Source organism: Elephas maximus, chromosome 3 (assembly GCF_024166365.1).
Source record: "Elephas maximus indicus isolate mEleMax1 chromosome 3, mEleMax1 primary haplotype, whole genome shotgun sequence".
In the NCBI taxonomy this organism is placed as follows: Eukaryota; Metazoa; Chordata; class Mammalia; order Proboscidea; family Elephantidae; genus Elephas; species Elephas maximus.
The window spans coordinates 22,774,961-22,792,055 of record NC_064821.1 but is presented as its reverse complement, the minus strand read 5'-3'; the positions used below and the strand labels follow the sequence as shown (position 1 = coordinate 22,792,055).

Genomic DNA, 17,095 nt, shown 5'->3' with positions numbered 1-17,095 from the left:
TTGCTGTGATGCTGGAAGCTATGCCACCGGTATTGAAATACCAGCAGGGCCACCCATGGTGGACACGTTTCAGCGGAGATTCCGGAATAAGACAGAATAGGAAGAAGAACCCGGCAGTCTATTTCTGAAAAGAATTAGCCAGTGAAAACCTTATGAATAGCACTGGAAAACTGTATGATATACTGCCAGAAGATGAGCCCCTCAGGTTGGAAGGCACTCAAAATACGACTGGGGAGGAGCTGCCTCCTCACCCTAGAGTTGACCTTAATGATGTGGCTGGAGGCAAGCTTTTAGGACCTTCATTTGCTGATGTGGCATGACGCAAAATGAGAAGAAACAGCTGCAAATGTCCATTAATATTTGGAACCTAGAAGTACGAAGTATGAATTTAGGAAAATTGGAAATCATCAGAAATGAAATGGAATGCCTAAACATTGGTATCCTAGGCATTAGTGAGCTGAAGTGTCCTGGTACTGGTCATTTAGAATCAGACAATCATATGGTCTACTATGCAGGGAACAATGACTTGAAGAGAAATGGCATTACATTCATCGTCAAAAAGAACATTTCAGGATCTGTCCTGTAGTACAATGCTGTCAGTGATAGGATAATATTCACACACCTACAAGGAAGACCAGTTAATAGGACTATTATTCAAATTTACGCACCAACCACTAAGGCGAAAGTTGAAGAAATTGAAGATTTTTACCAGCTTTTGCAGTCTGAAATTGAATGAACATGCAATCAGGATGCACTGATAATTACTGGTGATTGGAATGCACAAGCTGGAAACAAAGAAGAAGGATAGGTAGCTGGAAAATATGGTCTTGTTGATAGAAACAATGCTGGACATCACATAATTGAATTTAACAAGACCAGCGACTTCATTGCAGATACCTTTTTTCACCAACATAAATGGCAACTATACACTTGGACCTCACCAGATAGAATACACAGGAATCAAATAGACTGTATCTGTGGGAAGACAATGGAAAAGCTCAATATCATCAATCAGAAAAAGGCAAGGGGCTGACTTCGGATCAGACCATCAATTACTCATACGCAAGTTCAAGCTGAAACTGAAGGAAATTAGAACAAGTCCACAACAGCCAAAGTACGATCTTCAGTATATCACACCTGAATTTAGAGCCATCGTGAATAGATTTGATGCGTTGAACACTAATAACTGAAGACCAGACAAGTTGTGGAATGACATCAAGGACATCATACATGAAAAGCAAGAGGCCATTAAAAAGACAGGAGAGAAAGAAAAAATCTAAATGGATGACAGAAGAGACTCTGAAACTTGGTCTTGAACGCCAAGTAGCTAAAGCAAAAGGAAGAAATGATGAAGTAAAAGAGCTGAATGAAAGATTTCAAAGCGCGGATCAAGAAGACAAAGTAAAGTATTATGATGACATGTGCAAAGAGCTGGAGATAGAAAACCAAAAGGGAAGAACGTGCTCAGGATTTCTAGGTCTGAAAGAACTGAAGAAAGAATTCAAGCCTTCTATTTTTTTTTTATTGCAATACTGAAGGATTCTATGGGAAAATATTAAATGACACAAGAAGCATCAAAAGAAGATAGAAGGATTACACAGAATCAGTATAGGAAAAAGAATTGATCAACTTTGAATCATTTCAGGAGGTAACATTTGATCAGGAACCAATGTCACTGAAGGAAGAAATCCAAATTGCACTGAAGGCATTGACGAAAAACAAGCAGCGCTGGAAGTGCTCACTCTCCTATGCCAAGACATTTGGAAGGCAGGTACCCGGCCAACTGACTGGAACAGATCCATATTTATGCCTATTCCCAAGAAAAGTGATCCAACTGAATGTGGAAATTATGGAACAATATCATTAATATCACATGCAGACAAAGTTTTGTGGAAGATTATTTAAAAGCAGCTGCAGCAGTGTGTCAACGGGGAACTGCCAGAAATTCGATTCAGATTTAGAAGAGGACATGGGTCCTGCTGAAAGCAGAGAATACCAGAAATATGTTTACCTGTTTTTTATTGACAACGGAAAGGCATTCGACTGTGGATTATAACAAATTATGGATAACGTTGCAGAGGATGGGAATTATGGAACCCTTAACTGTTGTCATGATGAATCTGCACATTGATCAAGAGGCAAGTGTTCAAACAGAACAAGGGGATAGTGCATGGTTTAAAGTCAAGAAAGGTGAGCTTCAGGGTTGCATCCTTTTATCATACATATTCAGCCTGTATGGTGAGCAAATAATCTGAGAAACTGGAATACATGAAGAAGAACAAAGGGTCAGCAGTTCGAATCTCCAAGGTGCTCCTTATATATCAAGAATGGAGGAAGGCTCATTAATAGTTTAAAGTCAGGAAAGGTGAACATCAGGACTGTATCCTTTTACCATACCTACCCAATCTGTATGCTGAGTAAATACTCTGAGAAGCTGGACTATATGATGAAGAATGGAGCATCAGGAATGGAGAAAGATTCATTAACAATCTGCATTATGCAGATGACACAACCTTGCTTGCTGAAAGTGAAGAGGACTTGAAGTACTTACTGGTAAAGATCAAGGACCACAGCCTTCAGTATGGATTACACTTCAACAAAAAGACAACAAAAATCCTCACAACTGGACCAAAAAGCAGCTTCATGTTAAACAGGGAAAAGATTCAGGTTGTCAAGGATTTCATTTTACTTGGATCCACAACCAACACCCGTGGAAATAGCATTCAAGAAATTGAAAGATGTATTGCGATGGGCGAATCTGCTGCAAAAGACCTCTTTAAAGTGTTGAGAAGCAAAGATGTCACCTCGAGGCCTAAAGTGTGCCTGACCCAAGCCATGGTTTTTCAATCTTCTCGTATGCATTTGAAAGCTGGACAATGCATACCAAAAACAAAAAAAAAAACAACCCTGGTGCCGCCGAGTCGATTCCGACTCATAGCGACCCTATAGGACAGAGTAGAACTGCCCCATAGAGTTTCCAGGGAGCACCTCGTAGATTCGAACTGCTGACCCTTTGTTTAAAGCCACAGCTCTTAACCACTATGCTACCAGGTTTTCCGGACAATGCATAAGAAAGACTAAAGAAGAATTGATACCTTGAATTGTGGTGTTGGAGAAGAATATCGGCTATTCCATGGGCTGCAAAACAAGGAACAAATCTATCTTGGAAGAAGTACAACCAGAATGCTCCTTAGAAGCAAGGATGGCGAGACTACGTTTCACATACTTTGAGCACATTGTCAGGAGGGATCGGTCCCTCGTGAAGGACATCATGCTTGGTAAAGTAGAGGGTCAGTCAAAAAGAGGAAGATAGTTAATGAGATGGATTGACACAGTGGCTGCAACAATGGGCTCAAGCAAAGCAATGATTATGAGGTTGCACAGGACTAAGCAGTGTTGCATTCTGTTGTGCATAGGGCTGGTGTGAGTTGGAATCCGCTGGACAGCATCTAACAACAACAACCATTTGACTTCCAGCTCCAGTAAACCTAAGTTATGTTTTGTGATATACCCAAGCCTTTCCAAAAGGGTTTATGAAGGTAAGTGTGCATGACTTACTCAGGTCCCTAGCAGAAAACATCTTGCATTTTTCCGTGCACTGAGGCACCTCCCATTTAAGTTGTTAGGTGTAGTCGAGTCAGTTCTGGCCCACAGCTACTGCATCTACTACAGAATGAAACACTGCCTGGTGCTGTGCCATCCTCACCATTGTTGCTGTGCCTGGGCCCATTGTTGTAGCCACTGTGTCCGGTCCATCTCCTTGAGGGTCTTCCTCTTTTTCCCTGACCCGCTTCTACCAAACATCATGTCCTTCTCTGGGAACTGATCCCTTCTGACAACGTGTTCAAAGTGTGTGAGACTGTAGTCTCAGCATCCTTGATTCTAAGGAGCATTCTGGTTGTACTTCTTCTTCCAAGACAGATTTGTTCACTATTTTGGCAGTCCATGGTATATTCAATATTCTTCACCAAAACCGCAATTCAAAGGCTTCCTTAGTCATTGTCCAGTTCTCTCATGCATATGAGAAGACTGAAAGCACCGTGGCTGGGGTCAGGTGCACTTTAGTCCTCAAGGTGACATCTTTGCTCTTCAATACATCTTTTGACTTCTTGACTGCTGCTTCCACGGCTGCTGGTTGTGGATCCAAGTAACATGAAATCCTTGACAACCTTAATCTTTTCTCCGTTTATCGTGATGCTGCTTATTGGTCCAGTTGTGAGGATTTTTTTTTTTTTTTAATTTTGAGGCATAATCCGTACTGAAGGCTGTGGTCTTTGATCTCCATCAATAAGTGCTTCAAGTCCTCTTCGCTTTCAGCAAGCAAGGTTGTGTCATCTGCATAATGCAGGTTGTTAGTGAGTCTTTCTCTAATCCTGATGCCCCATTCTTCTTCATGTAGTCCATCTTCTCAGATTATTTGCTCAGCATACAGGTTAAATAAGTGTGGTTAAAGGATACAACCTTGACGCACACCTTTCGTGACTTTAAACCATGCAGTATGCCCTCGTTCTTTTTGAACAACTGCCTCTTGGTTCTTGTACAGCTTCCTCATGAGCACAATTAAGTGTTCTGGAATTCTTATTCTCTGCAACGGTATCCATAATTTGTTATGATCCACACACTTGAGTGAATTAGCATAGGCAATAAAACCCAGGTAAACATATTTCCTGGATTCTCTTCTACCAGTCAGGATCCACCTGACATCAGCAATAATATTCCGTTGATAGGACCTCAGTAAAATAATCTGCTTGGATGAAAGCTATACCATTGAGGTAAATCCTACCTCAATTCTGCCCCGAAGTCCTGCAAATCTCAGTTAGTTGCTTGGCTCATCACTGACTTGATTCCCCTAGGAACAACAAAACAAGTCTTTTGAAATAAAATTATTAGGGATGCTAAGGAAATTTATTTAGGTCTTGATTATAATTTGTCAATTTAATTTTTTATAATTGTAACTACTGATCCTAAATATTTTCTCTGTTCTTTGGTCATAAACTTCTTTGTTTTTGTTGTTGTTAGGTGCTGTCCAGTCGGTTCCGACTCATAGCGACCCTATGCACAATTGAAACGCTGCCTGGTCCTGAGCCATCCATAAAATCGTTGTTATACTTAAGCTCATAGTTGCAGCCACTGTGTCAGTCCACCTCGTTGAGGGTCTTCCTCTTTTCTGCTGACCGTGTACTCTGCCAAGCATGATGTCCTTCTCCAGGGACTGATCCCTCCTGACAACGTGTCCAAAATATGTAAGACACAGCCTTGCCATCCTTGCTTCTAAGGAGCATTCTGGTTGTACTTACTCTAAGACAGATTTGTTCATTCTTTTGACAGTCCATGGTATATTCACTATTCTTCACCACCGCCACAATTCAAAGGCATCAATTCTTCTTCAGTCTTCCTTATTCATTGTCCAGCTTCCACATGCATATGATGTGATTGAAAATGCCATGGCTTGGGTCAGGCGCACCTTAGTCTTCAAGGTGACATCTTTGCTCTTCAACATTTTAAAGAGGTCCTTTACATCAGATTTACCCAATGCAATGCGTCTTTTGATTTCTTGACTGCTGCTTCCATGGCTTTTGATTGTGGAGCCAAGTAAAATGAAATCCTTGACAACTTCGATCTTTTCTCCGTTTATCATGTTTTCTTTATATTGAGGTGTAATCCATACTGAAGGCTGTGGTCTTTGATCTTCATTAGTAAGTGCTTCAAGTTCTCTTCACTTTCAGCAAGCAAGGTTGTGTCATCTGCATAACGCAGGTTGTTAATGAAAAAAAAAATGAGTCTCCCTCTAATTCTGAAGCCCTATTCTTCTTCATATGGTCCAGCTTCTCAGATTATTTGCTCAGCATACAGATGGAATAGGTATGGTGAAAGGATACAACGCTGATGCACACCTTTCCTGACTTTAAACCAATCAGTATCCCCTTGTTCTGTCCGGACAACTACCTCTTGATCTATGTAAAGGTTCCTCATGAGCACAATCAAGTGTTCTGGAATTCCCATTCTTCACAATGTTATCCATAATTTGTTATGGTCCACACAGCCTAATGCCTTTCCAGAGTAAATAAAATAACAGGTAAACATCCTTCTGGTATTCTCTGCTTTCAGCCAGAATCCACCTGACATCAGCAATGATATCCCTGGTTCCACATCCTCTTCTGAAACCGGCCTGAATTTTTGGCAGTTCCCTGTCGATATACTGCTGTAGCCGTTTTTGAATGATATTCAGCAAAATTTTGCTTGCATTTGATATTAATGATATTATTCTATAACTTCCACATTCGGTTGGATCACCTTTCTTGGGAATAGGCATAGATATGGATCTCTTCAAGTCAGTTGGCCAGGAAGCTGTCTTCCATATTTCTTGGCATAGACAAGAGAGCACCTCCAGCGCTACATCTGTTTGTTGAAACATCTCAATTGATATCCCATCAATTCCTGGAGCCTTGTTTTTTGCCAGTGCCTTCAGAGCAGCTTGGACTTCTTCCTTCAGTACCATCGGTTCCTGATCATATGCTGCCTCTTGAAATGGTTGAACATCGACTAATTTTTTTTTTGATATAATAAATCTGTGTATTCCTTCCATCTTCTTTTGATGCCTCCTGCATTGTTTAATATTTTCCCTATAGAACCCTTCACTATTGCAACTCAAGGGTTGAATTTTTTCTTCAGTTCTTTCAGCTAGGGAAATGCTGCGTGTGTTCTTCCCTTTTGGTTTTGCATCTCAAGCTCTTTGCACGTGTCATTATACTTCACTTTGTCTTCTCGAGACACCCTTTGAAATCTTCTGTTCATTTCTTTTACTTCATCAATTCAAGAATAAGTTTCAGAGTCTCCTCTGACGTCCATCTTGGTGTTTTCTTTCTTTTCAATGACCTGTTGGTTTCTTCAAGGATAATGTCCTTGATGTCATTCCACAACTCATCTGGTCTTCAGTCACTAGTGTTCAGTGCGTTGAATCTATTCTTGAGATGGTCTCTAAATTCAGGTGGGTTATACTCAAGGTCATATTTTGACTTTCGTGGACTTGCTCCGGTTTTCTTCAGTTTCAGCTTGAACTTGCACATGAGCTATTGATGGTCTGTTCTACAGTTGGCCCCTGGCCTTGTCCTGACTGATGATATTGACCTTTCCATCATCTCTTTCCAAAGATGTAGTCAGTCTGATTCCTGTGTGTTCCATCTGGTGAGGTCCCTGTGCATAGTCACCGTTTATGTTGGTGAAAGAAGGTATTTGCAATGAAAAAGTCGTTGGTCTTGCAAAATTCTATCATTTGATCTCCGGCATTGTGTCTTTCACCAAGGCCATATTTTCCAACTACCGATCCTTCTTCTTTGTTTCCTACTTTTGCAGTCCAATCACCAGTAATTATCAATGCATCTTGATTGCATATTTGATCAATTTCAGACTGCAGCAGCTGATAAAAATCTTCTGTTTCTTCATCTTTGGCCCTAGTGGTTGGTGCATAAATGTGAATAATAATCGTATTAACTGATCTTCCTTGTAGGCCTGTGGATATTATCCTATCACTGACTGTGTTGTACTTCAGGATAGATCTTGAAATGTTCTTTTTGGCAAGGAATGCAACACCATTCCTGTTCAAATTGGCATTCCCAGCACAGTAGACTATATGATTGTCCAATTCAAAATGGCCGGCCAATACCAGTCCATTTCAGCTCACTAATGCCTAGGATATTGATATTTTTGCATTCCATTTCATTTTTGCCAATTTCCAATTTTCCTAGATTCTTACTTCGTACATTCCAGGTTCTGATTACTAATGGATTTTTGCAGCTGTTTCTTCTCATTTTGAGTCGTGCCACATCAGCAAATGAACATCTGAAAGCTTGACTCCATCCATGTCATTAAGGTCGACTCTACTTTGAGGAGGCAGCTCTTCCCCAGCCATCTTTGAGTGCCTTCCAACCCGGGGGGCTCATCTTCCAGCACTTTATCAGACAATGCTCCACTGCTTTTCATAAGGTTTTCACTGGCTAATGCTTTTCAGAAGTAGACTGCTGGGTCCTTCTTCCTAGTCTGTCTTAGTCTGGAAGCTCAGCTGAAACCTGTCCTCCATGGGTGACCCTGCTGGTATCTCAATACCGATGGCATAGCTTCCAGCATCACAGCAACACGCAATCCCCCACAGTACGACAAACTGATAAAAAAGACATTGAAATCCATGTGAAATTGTTCACTACAGTTTAGTAAGTAAACCCAGCTAAATGCATGTGTACCTTGCCTACTGTAAGCCCGTGCTTACTGGTCATGCTGTATGTACTTACATATACTGGATATGCATTATATCTAGGGTATAAAAACTTAATTGAGAGTGAGATTAGAAAAAATTCTAGAAGATGTCTCCTTGTGGTGCAATAAAGGAACTAAAGAAACAAAGGAGAAAAACAGAGTTCTAAAATATTATTTTTCCTTGCCTTGGCTTAAAGTTACTCCTGAATAATTATGACTTGATCATTCTCCCTTATGATGTCCACTCTTTTTAGGTTGTTCCCAAAAAACTACCAGTTTTTTCTGGTCTTTCACTTTGCCATTGAGGAGATCAACAAGAACCCCTACCTGCTCCCCAACCTGTCCTTGGGTTTTGACCTCTACAATGCCATTCCCAGGGACCACAGAACCTCAGAGAGTGCCCTGTTTTGGCTCTCGGGAGGGAGGCAGATTCTCCCTAATCACAACTGCCGGAGACAGAGCAAATCTGTCGCTAGCATTGTGGAAAGCAAATCAGCATCCTCTGCAGAGGTTGGAACACTGCTGGAGCTCTACAAAAGCCCACAGGTCAGTGGATCGTGAGCTCTGGAAACATAAGATCAGGTAGTGTCAATGGCATTCCCTGCTGTCTGATCAAGGGAAAGGAGGAAGGAGGGTTTATGTATTCCTTGACTGTTGTCCACAAATTCCAATGAATTCTGAGGATTGTGAGCTTATAGCTTGTGCCATGAAGGAGGATGAAGGAAGGGGAAGGAGCAGTGCTGTGTATCCTTTGAAGCTCAGCCCAGATTACAGCTCAGGACCAATACATCCACGCCAACTTCTGGAAATATAATCTGCTCACCTTCAACAGATAGCTATGTGCCTTGTCGAAAATGCCCCAGGCAGGGAACTTCCCCAACCAGGATAAAACCCTTCTCAGGGGACAGACAGAGGCCAATAAATAATTGATGTGGGGGTAAGGCCTGGCCCTGTAGTCCGAATATGGTATATTAATAAAGTCCCCAACAATCAGTTGAGATGCAGATGCAGCTTTCTTATGGTTCAGCTTCTCCCTCTGTCCAATCCTGCTTTTCTCATGTGCCCAGAGGTGTGTCTCCTGAGGGCACTCCCATAAACTTTCCACATGCCACTCTCCATATCAAAGTCCCTTTCCAGGGAACCTGATCTAAGACAAGCAGCAGTCAGAAAGAATTAAGGCCAAAATAAGATTTAAAAAAAAACCCCATTGCTGTCGAGTCACTTCCAACTCATAGCGACCCTACAGCACGGAGTAGAACTGCTCCACGGGGTTTCCAAGGAGCGGCTGGTAGATTTGAACTGCAGCACTTTTGGTTAACAACCATGTTCTTAACCACTGTACCACCAGGGCTCCAAAATAAGAGCCTTACGTTATGAGAATTCTGTGATGGAAAAATCATATTTCGAGACTCAGAGTTTATAATTGTGCTCCTCAGGATAATCTACAGTATGCTGAGGTATTAAGTTAAATCCAAAATATCAAGGGTGTAACAGGAAATATTTATTATCAGGGTTCATATCCAACATTGATCGCTAGGGAGATGGGCCTCAGTTACTAAGCCACAGGCTTAAAGCTGGTGGAAACACTACCATCGTGCAGGTGCACCAGCTGATATTAGTGCCTTCTTCTGTTGACCTGCAGGAGATGATGAGCACACGGAGATCTTCCACATCATCTTTTATGCTTTAGCCTGAAAGTCACACCAGGGGTTACACATCATGTCCTGAAAGCAGGGAGGCTGGAATATATGGTCTTCTGTTTGAACAGAATGAAAAAAGAACTGTGGAGTGTCCAATGCAGTTTCTTATTTTTCTTCAGCAGATATTCCATTAATTCCCCCTTCCACAGAGAGAATTCTCTTACTCCCTCTCTAATGAAGACCACTGAAATCCCATGCAACTCAGATTCATGACCTTTCTTTGTTTCATGTTCAGGTCACATATGGTCCTTTTGATCCTATTCTGAGTGACAAAGACCGGTTCCCATCACTGTATCCGATGGCCTCCAAGGATGGCTTTCTGGTCCATGGAATGATCCAGTTATTGATGCATTTTGGCTGGACCTGGGTGGGGCTTTTTGTCTCTGAAGATATGAAAGGGGAGCAGTTCCCCAGGACCTGGAAGCAGAGATAGTAAAGGAAAGTATCTGTGTGGCCTTTGTAGAAAAAGTCTCTGAGATCAGGAGACTACACGAAGTCAGTACGTTGATGTTGAGAGACAGGATCAGGGATTCATTAGCAAATGTGTATATACTGTATGGTGATGCTGAGAGTATCAAATTTATAAGCTATTTCACAGAAACTTATTTAATCTCTGGAAAGGTATGGATCATGGAAGAAAACTGGCATAATCTTTTGCATGACATCTATGGAAGCCTCTTATTTTCACATTGGGAGAAGGCAATCCCTGGCTTCAGACACTTTGTCAAGGGAGTGAACCCATCCAGGTATCCAGAAGACTTTTACCTCAGGAAAATCTGGCTTCAAATATTTAATTGTTTGATTGTCGGGACACAATGTGAAGAAATCGAGAACTGCCCACCAAATGCTTCCTTAGAGTCGGTGCCAGTCTCTCTGGGCATGATGAACTTGTCTGATTCTAGCTATCCTGTCTATAATGCTGTATATACTGTGGCCCAAGCCCTCCATGAAATGCTTCTGATTAACACAGAAATGGGATCTACAGGAAATGCAGAGGGACCTACGCTCCTCCCCTGGCAGGTACATCTCCTCCAGAGGCAGGATTTGTATTGTTCACCTAATGGCATTGGTGGTATTCTATTGAGGCACAGCAGCATGACCAGGCTTGTGACTCATGGTCAATAGGATCAGGCAAAATGAATGAAAGATTGTTCCCAGTGGATATACTGATAAGTGCAATTTTTGAGTATCAACTTGGAAAACCCTGGTCATGGGGTGTGGGGAGAAGTTCAGTTAAAGACCATGCAATAACAAAATGGTTATCAGAAAAGTTTCTTAAGGCCTAATATGTAAGATATGACCCAACCACAACTCATGCGAATTCACAGGTAGGTAAAAATGGGTCAAGTCTTTATTTCTCCCTGGGATACATACATTCCCCTTCCTTGGTATTCTAAAATGTCTTTGGGAAATGTTCTTTTTTTGAGCCATACCTGGTGACACTCTGACAAGTGCTTTATTTATTTTTTCTTACCAAACCTGCGATATCATGGGAGCGGGGGTTATAGTCCCAATTTGACATATGAAAACCCACACAATACATGTAAGATTCTGGGATTAGCTAGGATGAAAATGGATTTGTTGGGATGTTAAAATCTTCATTTACACCAGTTTTAATGAAGCCGCGAGCAGACTTTTTTGGTCAGGGTTGGATCAAAGCAAACATGTAAGCCAACCTCTAGATGGTGTCATGATTGGATTTGATTAGGCCTCCATTATTCTGGAGCCCTGGTGGCATTCTCCCTTGAGACCATGAGATGGTGGGCACACACAAAAAAATCAGCAACTACCATAACAAAATCCTGAGGGTAGAGAGGTGGGGAAAGAAGAATTAATTGGTAGGTATGAGCCCTCCATCTCTAATTTGAATGCAATCCTGTTTTAAAATTATGCCTCACCTCTAGCTTCATCCATTTATAAGGAATATCCAATTTACAAACAGCATTGGGGACAATATATTCTTGGATGAGAAAAAAAACTCTATGACACGGTATGATATTGGAAACCCTGTGAATTTTACTGGTGATTTTAGCCTGCTGATTAAAGTCAGAGAGTTTATCTTCAATAATCCACACGATCAAGAGTTAGTCATCAACAAAGAGATGATAGAATGGCCTGTTGGATTCAAAGAGGTATGACATCATCTCAAAATTGGACGTATACATTGTAGCTTTATCTGAACAGAGCCATGAGAGGCGATTGAGTTGGCACCCTGTTAACCCAGGGCTAAATTTATGATATTACTTTCACATATTATACGGCTGCACCTCTGGGAAGAGTAAGTTTATATGTGTAATTGTTTGATTGTTTTTAATTTGGGTTCGATTAGGCGTTAAGTATTGGAATGCATACACTGAAGGGAGGTAATGGACCTACTTTTTAAATTTTATACTTGGTTATCCTCCTTATATCACAGAAGAGTCTTAATCATGCATGCTCCAATCCCTATGTTTAGATGCACTGTAAACACAGATAGAGTCTGGATTTCAGCGATCTCTTTATAGATTTCATCCTCATTCTTTTTTCTATCAGTAATTTCTCTATCGAGAAGTCATCATTGTTTTGTTTATCTTCTGAAAGCACTGCCCGTCATTTCATCCAACTTACTACAGTTTATCAATCTTGGGCAGTTTTGTGGATGTTTGTACAGAAGTGATACTTCCACTTTTAAGGTTTCATTAAATGCCTGACAAAGGGGTACTATACCTGAACTCATGAACTCAGATTTGGATTAACCCCAATATCGGGTCCATAACATCCACTCATCGTTCTTTGCTGGTACACTTCAATTTATTTATGTAGGTACCTCTAGTAGGAAGTCTATTTATCACATTGTTAAATTCTTCCATGTAATACCTAAACTCTTATATCCAGTCAAGTATGGGGGCATGGTAAAATTACCTTGGACATACAAGGCCTCAGAATCCTTATGATACAGTGACCTACACTGAAAGGACTTTAAGATAAAGTAGCAAAAAACAAGGAGAGAAACACTCAGGGGATGTTTCAGGTGATGATGTATGAGATGAAAGTCACCAGCTACTTCGGTAAAATTTTGATTGTATGTGTAACCAGTTAAAGAAAGAGGAAAAATATTATTGGTAATTTATATTTAGAGATCTAGGTAATATCAACAGGATGGAGCTGGAAAAGTGCCAGAAAGTGTAATAGAAGATCCAATTTCTTGCTTATTAGTGGACAAACTGCTAATAATGTGCAAAGTAATAACCAATGCATCCTTGTTTCTCTGCAGACTCCTCAATCTGTGTGTAGCCAGAGCTGTGGTCCAGGATCCAGGAAAATTCCAGAAGAAGAAAGGCCATTCTGTTGCTTTATTTGTACAATTTGCCTAGAGACAGAGACTTCATATCAGACAGGTATGAATGTTTATGACTGCCCTCTAATAACGCCAGCCCTCGCGCCATTCTCTCCATGAAAAGGACAGGAAGGGGAAGTTGCAGTGGGGTCCTAGGCCATGATTGTCTTCTGTTTTTTCTTTCACTCATTCATTCACCATATTTACTTTTATACCTAATATTGCTACAACATTATGGGAAAGGAGTAGATCTTTTGTACACTATTGGAACTAAATTGGTGTTAATTCAGAATAGATTGTTATAAAGTTAAGACGATAATCGTAAGCTCTAAGGTCACTACTAAGGAATACACTAAAATATACGCTGAAAAAATACACAAGAGGTAATCTAAATAGTTGCAAGATAAAAATCAATTAATCATGATTATACATGTTTTTTGTATATATGTAATTATAAAATACATGCAGAAAAATACACAAGAGGGAATCAAAATAGTACACAAGAAAAAAATATATGAATCATTAAAAAAGACCATCATGCGGGAATTCTGGAACAAAAAAGGCATACGATAAGTAGAAAACAAAAAGCAGAAGTCTTCTTTTATCAATAATTACCTTCCATATAAATTGATTAAACTCTCCAATTAAAAGGCAGTGATTGGCCTAATGGATTGAAAAGAAAAAAATAAATGATCAAATACTGCATATAAGAAACTCACATACAGTGAGTTATAAAGACACACATACGGTGAAAGTGACAGGATGGAACATTGATAATCCATGCAAATATTAGCCAAAAGAGGGCTGGAGCTGCTATGCTAATACCAGACAATGTAGACTTTGAGCAAAAAATCATTACAACAAAGAAGGACATTATATATTCATGAAAAGGTCAATATGTCAAAGGATACACCCCTTATTATTAAAACAGAAAAGAAATATAAGAAGGCATTGTCGTTTGCTTCTGCAATATCCATCCTTCATACCTTCCCACCAAATCCCAAAGAATGTTCTGGTATCTATCTCTGTACCCCTTAGCACAGTTGTTAGGCATTTGTCTGCTAAGCAAAGGGCGGGAAGTTTGAATTCACCAGCCACTACCTGGAAACCCTATGGGGAAGTTCTACTCTGTCCTATAGGTTTGCTGTGTGTAGGAATTGACTTTACTGAAACAGGGTTTTTTACCCCATAGCTTATGAATCTTGTGCGAAGTTAAACCAAAGTTCAGAACTAGTTATAGCCCCTACTGGTCAATGTGAATTCCCAGCACCTTAACCTGTGTCTTAGACTGGGTTCGCTAGAGAAGAAAAACCAATAAGGTGTATAAATATATGCATTTATATCAAGAAAATGGCTCACACGGTTGTAGAGGCTGGGACATCCCAAGTCTGTGGTTCAAGATAGAGGATTCTCCTGATGCACATAGCCACAGAGACTGGCGAACCCAAGATCAGCAGGTCAGAGAGCACGGCTCACACTCACAGGCTGTGAAGACTGATGAATCCCAAGACCAGCAGGCAAGACCACAGGAAAGCTGCTAGCTCAAGTCCCAAGAATCTAAGGTCATATGAACAGGAGATGAACACCTGCCGGATCCAGAATGAGTAAAAGCCCACAAGTCTTGCCAGAATATCCACTTATATTCAATGCAGGCCACACGCCCGAGGAAACTCCCTTTCAACTGATTGGTTACTCACAGAAGATCCCATCATGGAGATGATCCCATAATATCAAGTCTCATCATGGAAGTCATCACAGCATCACAGGACTCTCAAACCACTGAGAATCATGTCCCAGTCAAGTCGACACACAGCCTTAACCATCACAGCCAGTAACTGATTTAGAAAAAAAAGGGGGGAGGAGGGAACCTTTATGGTTAGAAACATCAAGAAGAACAGTGCTAAATTTTTTGGGGAAAGATAATCCTCACACTTCAGAGAGCTACATGAATCTTCTTTCTGTCTCAATCTGAGTGAGAATAAGGAAACTTTTAGACTTGATTATTCCATGAAAATACTGTCAACTATGGCAGTACAGGGCCAATCATCAAGAATACACTGGGGACAGCAGAGGAAATGGTTGTGACAATCTTAGTGCTTAACAATATAATAGACCTTTTTTGTACCATTAGCTGAAGATTCAGTTTGACTGGGTTTTTTCTTACCTGCAGCTGAAAGCATTCTCCCTGGATCAGGAATAAACCTAAAAACCCACTGCCACCGAGTCGATTCTGACTCATAGTGACCCTGTAGGACAGAGTAGAACTGTCCCATAGAGTTTCCAAGGACTGCCTGGCAGATTCGAACTGCCGACATTTTGGTTAGCAGCGGTAGCACTTAACTATTGCACCACCAGGGTTTCTGGGTCAGGAATACAGAATCTTAATCTGGTGTGTCTGAGTATTAATCTGAGGAGGTCAGTCTGCACAAAGAAGGCAAATGTAAACTTGGTAAAATGAAGAGCTTTTGAAACTGAAATGCCGAATCTTTGCTTTTTCTCCAGATGCACAGCAATGTGTCTAGTGTCCAGCCCATGAGTACCCAAACAGTGAGAGAAATCACTGCCTCCCAAAGGTTGTGACTTTCCTGTCCTTTGAAGATTCACTGGGGGTGACTCTGGCCTGCATTGCCTTGTGCTTCTCTGTTGTCACAGCTGCGGTTCTGTGGGTTTTTGTGAGGCACCGAGACACTCCCATAGTCAAGGCCAACAACCATGCTCTTAGCTACATGCTGCTCCTCTCCCTCCTCCTGGCTTCCTCTGCTCCTTACTCTTCATTGGCTGTCGCAACACAGCCACCTGCCTTCTCCGACACATCACATTTGGAGTTGTGTTCACTGTGGCTGTTTCTACTGTTTTGGCCAAAACTCTTACTGTGATTCTGGCATTGAAGGCCATGAAACCCGGAAGAACCATGAGGTGGTTGCTGGTTTCAGGGGCTTCTAACTCTGTGGTTGCCATCTGCTCTCTGATCCAAGTGATTATCTGTGGTATCTGGCTGGGTACCTCTCCCCCTTTCATTGACATAGACACACACTCTGAGCCCAGACACCTCATCGTTGAGTGCACTAAGGGCTCAGTCACTGCCTTCTACTGTGTCCTGGGATACCTGGGATCCTTGGGCATGGGGACTTTTTCCTTGGCTTACGGGGCCAGGAACCTGCCTGATACCTTCAGTGAAGCCAAGTGTCTGAGATTCAGCATGTTGATGTTCTGCAGTGTTTGGGTCACCTTCCTTCCTGTCTACCACAGCACCAAGGGGAAGGCCATGGTGGCCATGGAGATCTTCTCCATCTTGACCTCTAGTTTGGGGCTACTAGGTTGCATCTTTGCCCCAAAATGCTACATTATTCTAATAAAGCCTGATAAGAATGCTTTGAAAGAACTAAGGGACAAAATAGATTTCAGGGGAAAGATGTGGTCTAAGAATTTCTCTCACTAGTGCCTATCTGGTTTTTAGGCTACCGAACAATAAACCAGATGATTTTGCATCCAGATGTTAGAAAATAGTTGAAACTGCTTTACTTCTTTACTTTGGAACAAGTTCTGCCTCCTTTAGTTCTGGAATTCTTGTGTACAACATTTCTCAGCCAGCCTTCATGATCACAAATGTGAATGTTATCTCAGATTAATGGTTATCCAGAAAATGTTGTTTGTGCATTAATTACTACACTTCCTTTAGTCAACTGAGAGTCGCTGTAAACAATCATGTTTTTTGGAAAATATTGAAGTTGTACTGCGGCTTTCTATTCTATTCTCTTCTGAACCCTTTGTTGTTGTTTTTAGGTGCTGTTGAGTTGGTTCTGACTCACGGACACCCTAGGGACAACAG

At 41.2% G+C, this 17,095-nt stretch overlaps 1 protein-coding gene across 1 annotated transcript in view; it reads left to right on the top strand.

Moving 5' to 3' along the window:
- Positions 1-16,705, top strand: part of LOC126071079 (vomeronasal type-2 receptor 26-like) — a 44,742-nt gene extending 28,037 nt beyond the window's left edge. The window contains 6 exon segments of the mRNA XM_049875373.1: positions 8,505-8,796; positions 10,186-10,382; positions 10,853-10,970; positions 13,204-13,335; positions 15,777-16,014; positions 16,017-16,705. Of these exon segments, the coding sequence (XP_049731330.1) occupies positions 8,505-8,796; positions 10,186-10,382; positions 10,853-10,970; positions 13,204-13,335; positions 15,777-16,014; positions 16,017-16,705 (1,666 nt within the window).
- The last annotated feature ends 390 nt before the right edge of the window (positions 16,706-17,095 follow it).